This window comes from Lepidochelys kempii, chromosome 1 (genome assembly GCF_965140285.1).
Source record: "Lepidochelys kempii isolate rLepKem1 chromosome 1, rLepKem1.hap1, whole genome shotgun sequence".
Classification (NCBI taxonomy): Eukaryota; Metazoa; Chordata; order Testudines; family Cheloniidae; genus Lepidochelys; species Lepidochelys kempii.
The window spans coordinates 309,247,892-309,260,542 of record NC_136380.1 but is presented as its reverse complement, the minus strand read 5'-3'; the positions used below and the strand labels follow the sequence as shown (position 1 = coordinate 309,260,542).

The 12,651-nt window shown below is 42.9% G+C and overlaps 1 protein-coding gene across 1 annotated transcript in view; it reads right to left on the bottom strand.

The window, feature by feature from the left end:
- CPED1 (cadherin like and PC-esterase domain containing 1) overlaps positions 1–12,651 on the bottom strand; it is a 216,742-nt gene that overhangs the window by 157,080 nt on the left and 47,011 nt on the right. Inside the window, exons 4-5 of the mRNA XM_073328194.2 lie at positions 9,609–9,715; positions 5,959–6,034 (exon numbers count right to left, since the gene is read on the bottom strand). Of these exons, the coding sequence (XP_073184295.2) occupies positions 5,959–6,034; positions 9,609–9,715 (183 nt within the window). The remainder of the gene's footprint in view (positions 1–5,958; positions 6,035–9,608; positions 9,716–12,651) is intronic.

Sequence of the window (12,651 nt, the reverse complement as noted above, 5' to 3'; positions counted from 1 at the left end):
TGGGTGCAGGAAAGCAACCTAGAGTAGCAGTTTGTTCCCTGGTTTGCTACTAGGGCAGCACAGCTATATTCAGATGCAAAAAACTAAAAAGTAGTGGTGATTACAGAGACCATAAGGCGTTGAATTACTAGGAATAAAATGGATTGAGGGAAGGCTGTGCTCATCAAGCAAAAAAGGCCCATTCCACTCAAATTGCTTCCGCACCTATCTGATGAAGAGGTCAACTGTTCTGAAACAAAGATCCATGATTTTCTGTGATCCCACCATGCAACCTAAGGTAGTGAAAGAAAACCAGAAAATCTACCTTTAAGGATGAAATATTATCATGTGTCTTGAAACATCCATCGAGAATGGGTGCCTCTGAAAACTAAGGCGACACTGAGTATGCAAAACAATGTAAAAAATCGTGTGGTAAATCTTGGCCCCAATGAAGTCAATGGAAAAACTCCGATTGACTTCAGTGGAGTCATTATTTCACCCCTGATGTTTACTGTTTTTGTCACTACTTTGACGTGCTTTTAGCTTTCTTGTGGTGTGCACATTGCTGTGGCCTAGGCCAAGAGAAAAAAGATGCTTATTTTAAATACTTCAGCCTAAATTTTCAAAACTGACTAGTGATTTGGACTCCAATGTGATCTTCAAAAAGTGCAGAGCTCCCACCCTCTGAAAATCTGCCCCCCTTAAGGTATCTCAAGTTGAGCTCCCAAAAACTGAGCCACTTCAAATGACTGGTCACTATTGAAAATGTAGGTAATCATTATCTAAAATGTGACTGAAGAAAAATCCAGTTTGCAGCCAACCAGATCTTGACAGAAAAGAATTTAACTCATGGGCTAAAACCTACTGAACCCCATTCTAAATAATATTTGTGAACTTTCAGAGTGAGAAGGACAGCCATGACTATCTACTTCCTCATTATTTCAAAACTACTACTAAAAATCATCAGCAAATTACTTCACCTTAGGGACTAATAACCTGCCATATCTGTTGTTTTAAAATTCTGTTTTGAGTGACACATGCAGAAAAATGAGTCTTTACATTCAAATGTCTCCTTCTTTTTCCTGTAACACACTTATAACTACAATGAAAAAAAGAGAGATTGATTAGCTTGATATTTTCCAAAACAACTTCCTCTGAGGTTAGGATTATGTGAACCATGCTGCATACCAAAACCAACGTTTACAGACCAGTTATTAAACTCTGGAAAAAATGACTTATAATGAAAAAGTTGGCACAACGTGAAAATCCACATGCATAATGATATCCTAATAATCCAGTAGATGACAGTGTGGTACATGAGCAAAGACCAAGTAGTTAAACTCGTTTCTCTTTTAAACTTTTTCTTTCAAAACACATCACATTTATTTATTATTACTACAGATTTGCCTCAATGCCCAAACTGAGATCAGTGCTAGGCTCTGTACAGATACATAGTAACAGAGAATCCCTGCCCCAGAGAGTTTATAATCTAAATAAGATAAAAATAGATATATAAATAGATCAGGTTTAGCATTCCTGAGTTTCAAAAGAGCGTCATAGCACACAGCCCACAGCCACAACATTGTGATGCCTACTTGTATGGAGACATTTTTAAAGGCACATTGGCAAACAAAAGCAAATCTATTTTTGAAAATGTACACTCCTGTCACTAGCATTTTAGATTATTAAAATGGAAAGAATGTTTAATTTATAATTTAAAGCTCCCAAGGGTGGATTTGTGGCAGAACTTTGGCTCCAGGCCCAGTAATTAGAGGGGACCAAACGCACATACAGTCAGAGCAGCTGGTAGTGAGTCAGAGCAGAGCAGCAATAAGCAGCATGCCTCTCAGACAATTGCTGCTAGCCAACCACCTGCTGCTACAAAACCACAATTGTGGCCCAAGGGATAACAGGAGAAGGTGAGGAATGCCGCCTTGCCCCCCAACCGCAGCCACTCACGTCAGGTGGCAACATGCAAAGGCAAAGGGAAAGGAGGGAAAAGCAACAGCTTTAATTAATTAATTTAATTAATTTTTGCTAGCCACCTGCCTGCTACAGCGATGGAATTGGAGGAGAAGGTAGCATCAGAGAATAGTGGAGGGCTTCATGATTTCAGTGTGCTGCACTCCACCCCTTGGTCATGTCACTGTCACATTTTGGCCACTGAGTCAACAAAGGGCCAGGGGAAGGCCGACAGGCTGTGGCCGCTAGCTGGTGTTCAGAGAACATTGCACACGAGTGAATGAATACCCTGAGCACGCTGCCAGCTCCCCAAGGGAGAGGAAGCAAGTGTACCGTATCTTGCAGCCACTCCAAAAGGGGCCCAGCACACAGCACCATAATCAGGGAGGCAAGCAAGCCTGCACGCGGCAAAGGTGCCACTTAAACACAATTGCTGGCTTGGCTGAGAAAAGAGATGGGAACAGCACAGGCTGGACCCTGGGGAAAGAATGTAAAGCGTGTTTGCAGAGGCCTGGACTGGACCGCTCAGGCAAGAGGAATGTCAGGGAGTCCGTCTCATTGCTACCAATAATCCCAATATTTTCCCAGGGAAAACTCTAAAACAGAAGGTTGTGTGTGCACTGTCAGGGTGGAGCATGGGGTTTCTCTGTCTCTCTGTGTCTTCTCCTTCTCTATCTGTCTAGCTTTTTGTAGGGAGAGGGAGTTCCATGGCACCCACCCAGTTCTGACCACACGGCAGCTTCTATGGGGCACTGGGCCCAAGAATCCTAAATCCCCTCCACAGTAATCATCAGAGTTGAAGCCAGAAGTAGCCTCTTAGGTGGCCCTTAAAGGCACCTATCTCAGAGAGCCCTGTGGCTGCCCACCAGATTCAGCAACAGCAGAACCATGGAGCTGAGTTTTAGCGCCTCCTCCTGAACCTCCACCAGACCATGCAGAAGCCATGCCTGCATGACTGTGCGGCACCAGCCCAACACATCCACATGGAGCATGAGGTAGGCAGGAGCAGCAGGTTGAAAAGCTCCCTCCCCAGAGACTCATACAAGCAGCCACCACCAACTAAAGGAGCAGAAGGATCCAGCCTTCCCAGCCCAAGTCTCCTGATATTAACCGATGTCTTCCACACTGGACTTTAAAATCTGCTGCCAATATTATGCATAATCCTCTCCCCCACTGCCCTACCTGCCCAGCATCCAGCAACTGTCCTCCTTTCTCACTATGCTTCATCCCAACCCTTCCCTCTCATTCTAGCTGATCCTACCCACCCTCTATGACCACATCCTCCTACATTCCTGTGACCCCCTCCTCCTCCACATCACCCTACCTCTTCCCTTTCACCCTACGTCTCCCCCCACAGCCTCTCTTCTCCCACCCCACACAGAACTCCCCAGTATCCCTCCCATGATGGTTTCCCATACACAAAGAACAAATGTGTTTTCAGTCTGGTTACACTATTTTACAGTGAAGGGGAAAAACAAAGAAACAAGAACTACAGAGTCTTGTCCTGTTAACAACGACCATTTGAACTAACTCACAGAGAGTGTGTCCTTACAGGCAAGCTACGGGGCCCATTTTACTCTTAAAGCAACAGCAGACAACCCTCCTTTTACATAACCACACCTCTGGTCTGGTAACAGCTATAGCTAAAATACATCATTTTAAAAAGGAAATAAGCATTATGAAGTTGTCAGAACCTCTCAATGGAAACACAATCTTATAGCTGTGAACCCATCCTCTCAGCCCCTTGCCCTGTCTCATCTTGTCTTTTAGTACACTGTAAGCTCTTCTGGGTAGCAACCAGGCATTTTACTTGTTCTCTTACATAGCTAACACTCTTTAAATGCTGAATACATGGTAAATACAAGCTGACTGGCCATCTCCCACAGGAACAGGTGAGTTCCCCCACAGGCAGAGATGACAGAAGCAGCAGGCCAACTCTGATTTTAAAAGAAAAATTCCCACGTGCTGCTGCGTGGGGAGAGCCTGGCTATTGACCAAAACTGTCCCTCCCTGCGATAATTTCAAAATCCAGGAGCCTAATCAGCTAAATCCAGACTATTGGCAATTCTGCTGTCTGGGCAGGGAGGAAAAGTCTGCTAGGAAGTGCTGACAAGGAAAGGAAGGAGGAAAGAGCTAGCTGTCTGGGATAGCGGGGAGGGATCTGAAATCTTGGTGGATCAACCCCCTCTCTTTTCACCATTTATACTGTTGGTTTATTTTATGCCTATTGCTCCTCTTGGACAGTGAATCCACACTGGTTGGTTTCACTTTCTGGTTCTCATGCAGCAGGACAATGCTATTCTGTTTGGTTTCTCAATTCTCAGGGGAACATGTAGATTAAAAACAGTCAGACATTTAAAAAAAATCTTAAAGATATGTATTTTTGTATTTGATTTGGTAAAAACCTTTGTTTACAAAACTGCAATTACAGGCCTACACTACTTGACCATGTCTTTATAAAGTACCAAAATCATCATCAGACACTGAGACGGTCTATAATGCAACTGCAAGTGTAACTGCAGCTTGGGTAAGCATAGCTGCATTAGCTTTAATGTCGCTAGCATGGTCAAAAATAGCAGGCAAGACATGGTGACACAAGCTCCAACACAGGCTGTCCAAGCCCTCCTGGGACCTGGGCATGTACCTGCATTGCCAGCCCATGGTGAATCTCATGCCACCATGTCTTCACTGCTATTTTTAGCCATGCTGGCGAGGCTAAAACTACTGTGGGTCTGCCTACCTGAGCTGCAGTCACACCTGCATTGTAGACACAGTCTATGTGAGTAAGGGCCTGAGTCCCAAGAAATGTTGAGCACCCACACCTCCCAGTGTTTTCAGTGGGACTTCAGCACCTCTCAAGACAAAGCCCTTTATCTTGTGAAGTAATAATGATATAAAGATGGAAAGGATCAATCAGATGTTTAAAAATCGCCCTTACGTACAAGAGAAGCAGAGCACTAGAGTCAGTTTCAGACACCACGTGTGTGCGATGAGATCACTATTACAACAATTTATGGACACCAATTAAAGAATATGACTTGGAGGGGAAATCTCTCTGTGTGGCAAGTGCCTCTTATGTTTGTGGTTTTGTGGCAACAAAATAATAAAACTGTTTTAATTGGCCATTGTCCAAACAGCATAACAGAGCTGACCAAAATGTTTCAAAGCCAGACTGTTACAAAATAAATTCAATTTCTGAAATCCTTGGAACTTTGACAAACCTACCCTGATTTGTCCAAAATCTGTATTACATCAGACTTCCCTCTAATGAACATCCCAGAGCAAAGGGCCCACACTAGGGACAGGGCATCACTTAAGACATAGTTATGCACTCAGCACGGGGCCAGTGTGATCTCAGTTATATGGCATAAATCCAGAATACTGCCAGAGACTCTGGATATTCACTGGTGTAAATGAGATCAGAATTTGCCTCCATAGGGTTTAACTAGGGATTAACATAGAGCACAGGGCTTTGTGCAGACCTCCTGCTCTGGGCTGAATTTCACCCATAGTAAACAAGGATTCCCTGGCAGCTGGCCCGTAACCTTTGAATTTTTCTGGTTGATGAACTTAATGTACAAAGACTTTTTTATCAGTAAACTCATTCGGGCTGGAAACCAAGCTCCAACTCCTACTCCTCCTTCATGCCAAAACATTTTTATAAAACTGGATAAACATATTCCATTGAACCAAGAACTTTGAAGGGTAAACACCAATCCATGGAACAACACAATATAGCCTGACAAATAGGACTTTTGTATTCTAAAAAAACCTGACTTTTCCAGTCTGCAATGGCTAAATGATGCAGTAGCTTTAGTTAAAAGGATCCTTTATTACTACAAATTACTTTCAAGAGATGTCTGAAATGGATTATCACTCGTATTCTGTCTTGTTTTTAAAAGTTGTTGAAAAAAGAATATGCAAGTATGAAAACTCCAACACACATAATATCAGCCTCACTACTAAGCAGATCAACTATCTTCAACATTTATGCAAACAAACAAAATGGAGGATTACCTGGGAACGCTCTAATTATCTGGCATAATCCTTCTTTTCTGCAAAGCAGGTGCTGAATCTCTGGGAGTGTATTCACCTGAAAATAATACAGAGACGTTCTAGTGAGTTCATCAGTAGATGCACTGTCTTTCACGAGCCCTGCATGTTTTCTCGTACAATTTGTCAGGGACACCTCATGTGTGAAACTCCTATTGATGTCAACATTGATTTTGACCCTTTGCTGCTCCCTGTGACCTGGAAAATAGAACTCTGAGGTGGGAGATCCTCCTCCACAACCACCACAAGGCAAAGTTTTTCCTCCTCCTGGACACAGTGATTCTGTCATTCCTGCAGTTTCCGCCTCCAAAGCTTCTTGCTCCTCTACATCACCCTCATTCATAGCACAGGAAGAGCACACAGAGAGGAATGATGATCCAATGTTTAGGGTGTTAGCCTGGGATGTGGAAGACCTATGCTAAGTTCCTACTCTGCCACAGACGTCCCTTGTGACCCAGGGCAATCACTTAGTTTCTCTGTGCCTCAGTTTCTCATCTGGGAATTAGGGATGATTGTACCTCCCTACCTCACATTAAACATAGTGAGGATGAATACATTAAAGATATTGAGGTACTCCAAAACAAAGGTAATGGGATACTTATAAATACCTACAATGGTCAGATGGATTCATAGGCTGTGTCAGCAGTCAAGTATTTACTAAGGCACCTAATGGAGAAATAAGGCGGGAAATTAGAAGAAGGTTTCTAACCATCCAGAGGAGTGAGATTCTTCCAACAGGAGTAGTGGGAGCAAGCAACCTAACTAGTTTTAAGATGTAGCTTGGTAAATTTATGAACAGGATTATACAATGAGGTTGTCTGAGATAGCAGCGGACTGAACTCGATCACCTAGAAAGGTCCCTTTCACTCTTATGTCCCTAAATATCTTTGAAAGCAAATGTACCACAATTTCAAAGGCATTAGGTTGGTTTGTCTTCAGTGACCAAGAGATATTTCCAATGCTCTGTTTGCTAACTGTTCTGTTATGTGGGCTTAGGGCTCTAAGAATTAGTAGTAAAATATCATACAAAAGCATACTCTGTGGGGTAATCATTCCATCTCTAAACAACAGTTGGCAGATGGCATCTTATGCTAAGCCCAGCTCGCACAGGAACAGAACCATATTCATGGTACTGGATTCCAGTGTGATTTTATATGAATAATAATTAATCAGTAACACTGCTCATTTTTCCCCCCATCCTAAATTACTTTAGGTTGGCCCATAATGTGCCCTGACATATCTAATATTCAGTATTGCTACCACGTGCAAGATATTGGCTTTCAATAAAGCCAATTATAGCTGAAATGAATGATAGTGGGTACCACTCCGGTTCAATTAAGTGTCAATACAATTTTGATAGAGAAATGCTGTCCTGGGCTAACGGCAGTGACTGTTGCTGGCACTTGGCTTCTTCTCTAGGTACGCTGGAAACCACTGTACTCCAAGAGCATGTGCTAGCAGCAGACTAGAAGCTCAGTGCTTTTGAAAACCAGGCCGGTACATTAATTCCCTAAATATTGATTTAGCAACCTCACTGTGGCACTCAGTTTTGAAAATCTTGGCCAAACTGTTTATATAATCATGTGCACAATTGCCATTAATAGGAATTTACATATACAAGCCATTCCTGAGTTAGCTCTGTTGTCCTGGGCTATGGGAGGGGGCTCTTTTCCCTACAAGATCTTCAGAATAAATCAGGTAAATGTTTCCCTCATCTTCAACTGCCAGGGAGGCACCTGGTAGGGTTGCTGAAACCCCATTAGGCAAGAGCAGGGCAAAACCTACCACGAAGAGGTGGCTGGTGCTTCTCTCAACCCCCACATGAGATTCATTCTGAGCACCTTTTCCTGCCCCACTGTTGTTATTTTTTGCCTCCCATTGTCGTTATTTTTTTACTTTATTTTTTGATTTGATCATATGTTTAATATTTGGCAAATTTAGGTGCTTTCTGCGCATATTTATTGTAAATCTAAATAAACAAATACTGAGTGCCAAACTGGTTCTCTGTGCTGTATAGCTGTAAAGGAAGATACCGTCCCCACTTCAAGGAATTTACAATCAAAGGGCTTCAGCCCAGATTTTTAAAGGTATTTAGGCACCTAAGGAACCAGATGGGTGCCTCATGGGATTTTTAAAAGTATCTAGATGCTTAACTCCCATGGAAAAATCCTACAATTGCTGGGAGTTAGGCAACTTGGTGTTTTTGAAAATTGCATTAGGCACTTATCTGCATCTCTAGGCATATAAATACTTTTTAAAATCTGGCCCTTGGTCCTAAAAGTAGGCCTACTCCTAGGTGTAAAGTTTTGCAGGATCAAGATCCCAATCAGATAGTCAATACAAATGACATATGTACTGGTATAACATATGAAGAACTGTTCTTGAATCAGTGAGGATACTTATAGATTCCAAGGCTAGAAGGGAACCAATGTGATCATCTAGTCAGACCTCCTATATAACACAGGCCCTAGAAGCACCCCAAAATAATTAATAAAGCACACATTTTAGAAAAAACATCCAGTCTTGATTTCGTCCTCACTAATAAGCTTTGTGGAAGAAATCCACCCCTCCAGAAGACCCTTTCATTGCTGTGCACCCCCATTTTTGAGAATGCAATTTTGTGCCTGCAATTATTGTTTGTGCCAAATTTTTGAAATTGAGAGTCTAAAATTAGGCCTGCATTTTTGTTCCCACAATTTTGCAGGTGTAAATATCTGTGCAATTTAAGTCACTTAGATGTTTGCACCTGCAAGTCAGATATTTAATCAGGTACCCCAATGACTAAGTAACCGAACTTGTGCCTGTAATGTGCAAAATTCAGGTGGAAAAAGTGAGGGCCAATTATAGACATCCTTAAAAGACAACTAATACTGGCACTGATTTTCCAATTGACAGAATGTGTGCAAGACTGCTGTGCCCATCCAGGTCCGAAAGGACTCCAGGTCAGGCTCCACACGGGCGCAGCAGTCCATCTGCAAGCTGTCAGTTGCAGGACCAAGGTCATTGTTTGGAGAGATGCTTGTTCTACATTTGTAAAATGACAAGTGTATATATATATAAATATATATATATATATATTTATTTTAATTCCTAGAGCCAACCCAGCCCTTGCATAAGTGGCACAACTCCTGCTCACATTTGGCTGAACTGGTCCCCAATCATTCTGAAACGCTGAATGTATTTTCGAGCTGGTTTTCGGCCTTCCTAAAGTTTTTTCTCTCAAAGAGACATTTGTTACAATTTGCTTTTACTTCTATATTTCTTGTGATGCATGACAGTTGAATTTTGAGTGTGGCATAGAGTCCAGAAGCTCAGATTAGGAAAGAGCAAAACATGGCATCCAACTGTAACAATTTTCAATTTCTACGAACATCAACATATTAAACTACACACAAATTGAAAGCATGAAGACATTGCTCTTGATCTCTGGATAGGATATCTACAAGAATGCAAATACGATACACATCCCTGAGTGGGCAGCGAAATACAGCTCGGCTTTACAGTTTAATGAACCACATTTTTAGACCATAAATTGACAATTGAACACTGTTTTTGTTAGTGGGTGCTGAAAATGTGGGGTATTCCAAACGAAAGATGGCAGGTCAATACTTTACCTTCTGGAATAATTCTAACTGATGGAACTCATCTATTGGAAAGCAGTCTGTATCATCAGTTTTCCCGGAAGATAAGCAAATCAGAAGGTCCCAAGAGCTTAATTCGCCTATCAAAAGGAACAGAAACATATTGAGAAAAAAACATTACATGATTCCAGCCTCAAGAGAAAAATACACAGAGCCAAATCACGAGGACGAGCAGACTTGTTAGAGTATTAAATACATTACTAAGTGCGGGGGTAGGGGTGGGGCGCTTTGCTTTTCTATCCAGCACCACCATTTTGTTGTTTCGTTAGTTCCAGGATTTGGGCCAAATTCAGAGCTGATGCATTCGGAGATGAACGTAAAACTCCTCACAGCCCTCCCCTGACGCATGGATCTAAGATGGTATAATTTATACATTAAGTATGTGGGAAGTGCTAAATTAAAGTTCCTGATTTAATCTTCTCTTTTTCCACGTCCAGCTTCCCAGCATGTATAATTTTATGGCAGATGTCATGGTTACTCATAATCGTCCAAGTTCTTTTTCTTTGAGCATTAGCTAGTTTTAAGCATTGCAAATAATGCTTCTATTGTTGTGGATTTGGCTCTAAGGTTCTGTGCAGAGGAAGCTGTTGGAAGCAGCAAGGTGGTTTGCTCTGCTAGACTCAGTTCTTGGTACACAGTTGCTACCTGGAAACTGGGCATTGGATTGCCAGCATACCATTTGTCACCATCTCTGTTTCAGGACTGCTGTATAAAGTCAAGCAAGTAACACTTAGAATATACCTAGACTCTGAGTCACTGATTGCCTTCCTCACTGGGAAGCTGACCCAGCAGACCCCAGAATTTTGCCACCACTCAGCCGGAGAGCAACACTGGTGTCAGAGATGGGGCACTGATTTTGGAAGAAGAAGGAACAGTAAGTTACACCAAGTTACACTCCCCTACACAATGGAAGAGTGGGTACAAGTAAGTTTAAGGCTGTCTAAGGGCAGTTCTATACTACCGCTTAAATCGATCTAACTTATGTCGCTCAGGGGTGTGAAAAAGACACCCACTGAGCAACACAAGTTATGGCGACTTAAGTGTTATCCACACAGGCACTACGCTCTCCTGCCTACATAGCTGCCACTTCTCACGGAGGTAGAGTAATTATGCTGAGGGGAGAGGGCTCTTCCATTGTCATAAAGCATTGGTGCGGCTGCACTCATATAGCGCTTCTAGTGTAGACCTGCCCTAAGCTAAAGTTTTGGCATGGTTTCTCTCTCAGATATTCTGAGCAATTTAGACTGGTCCCATTTCTTTCAAACGATCAGATTAGCCAAGCACTGCTGAATGCACAGGAGCAGAGAAGCAGTAAATGGGTAAGCATCTGTGGCCAGGAAGCTAGACAGAAACAAGAATCTCAGAAGGGGCAGTCAGAAGGGAAATCAGAAGGTGGAAACTAAAGCCAGAGTTGCCATTAGTAATCTAATGCCATTTGACAGGTTTCAGAGTAACAGCCGTGTTAGTCTGTATTCGCAAAAAGAAAAGGAGTACTTGTGGCACCTTAGAGACTAACCAATTTATTAGAGCATGAGCTTTCGTGAGCTACAGCTCACTTCATCAGATGCATATCGTGGAAACTGCAGCAGATTTTATATATACACAGAGAATATGAAACAATACCTCCTCCCACCCCACTGTCCTGCTGGTAATAGCTTATCTAAAGTGATCATCAGGTGGGCCATTTCCAGCACAAATCCAGGTTTTCTCACCCTCCACCCCCCCACACAAATTCACTCTCCTGCTGGTGATAGCCCATCCAAAGTGACAACTCTTTACACAATGTGCATGTGTTTCCTGAGGAAACTTCAATCCATCGGTGATCTTCCTGATAACACCATCCTGGCCACTATGGATGTAGAAGCCCTCTACACCAACATTCCACACAAAGATGGACTACAAGCCGTCAAGAACACTATCCCCGATAATGTCACGGCTAACCTGGTGGCTGAACTTTGTGACTTTGTCCTTACCCATAACTACTTCACATTTGGGGACAATGTATACCTTCAGATCAGCGGCACTGCTATGGGTACCCGCATGGCCCCACAGTATGCCAACATTTTTATGGCTGATTTAGAACAACGCTTCCTCAGCTCTCGTCCCCTAAAGCCCCTACTCTACTTGCGCTATATTGATGACATCTTCATCATCTGGACCCATGGAAAAGAAGCCCTTGAGGAATTCCACCATGATTTCAACAATTTCCATCCCACCACCAACCTCAGCCTGGTCCAGTCCACACAAGAGATCCACTTCCTGGACACTACAGTGCTAATAAACAATGGTCACATAAACACCACCCTATACCAGAAACCTACTGACCGCTATTCCTACCTGCATGCCTCCAGCTTTCACCCTGACCACACCACATGATCCATCGTCTACAGTCAAGCTCTGCGATACAACCGCATTTGCTCCAACCCCTCAGACAGAGACAAACACCTACAAGATCTCTGTCAAGCTTTCTTACAACTACAATACCCACCTGCAGAAGTAAAGAAACAGATTGATAGAGCCAGAAGAGTTCCCAGAAGTTACCTACTACAGGACAGGCCTAACAAAGAAAATAACAGAACGCCACTAGCCGTCACCTTCAGCCCCCAACTAAAACCCCTCCAACGCATTATTAAGGATCTACAACCTATCCTAAAGGATGACCCAACACTCTCACAAATCTTGGGAGACAGGCCAGTCCTTGCCTACAGACAGCCCCGCAACCTGAAGCAAATACTCACCAACAACCACATACCACACAACAGAACCACTAACCCAGGAACTTATCCTTGCAACAAAGCCCGTTGCCAATTGTGCCCACATATCTATTCAGGGGACACCATCACAGGGCCTAATAGCATCAGCCACACTATCAGAGGCTCGTTCACCTGCACATCCACCAATGTGATCTATGCCATCATGTGCCAGCAATGCCCCTCTGCCATGTACATTGGTCAAACTGGACAGTCTCTACGTAAAAGAATAAATGGACACAAATCAGATGTCAAGAATTATAACA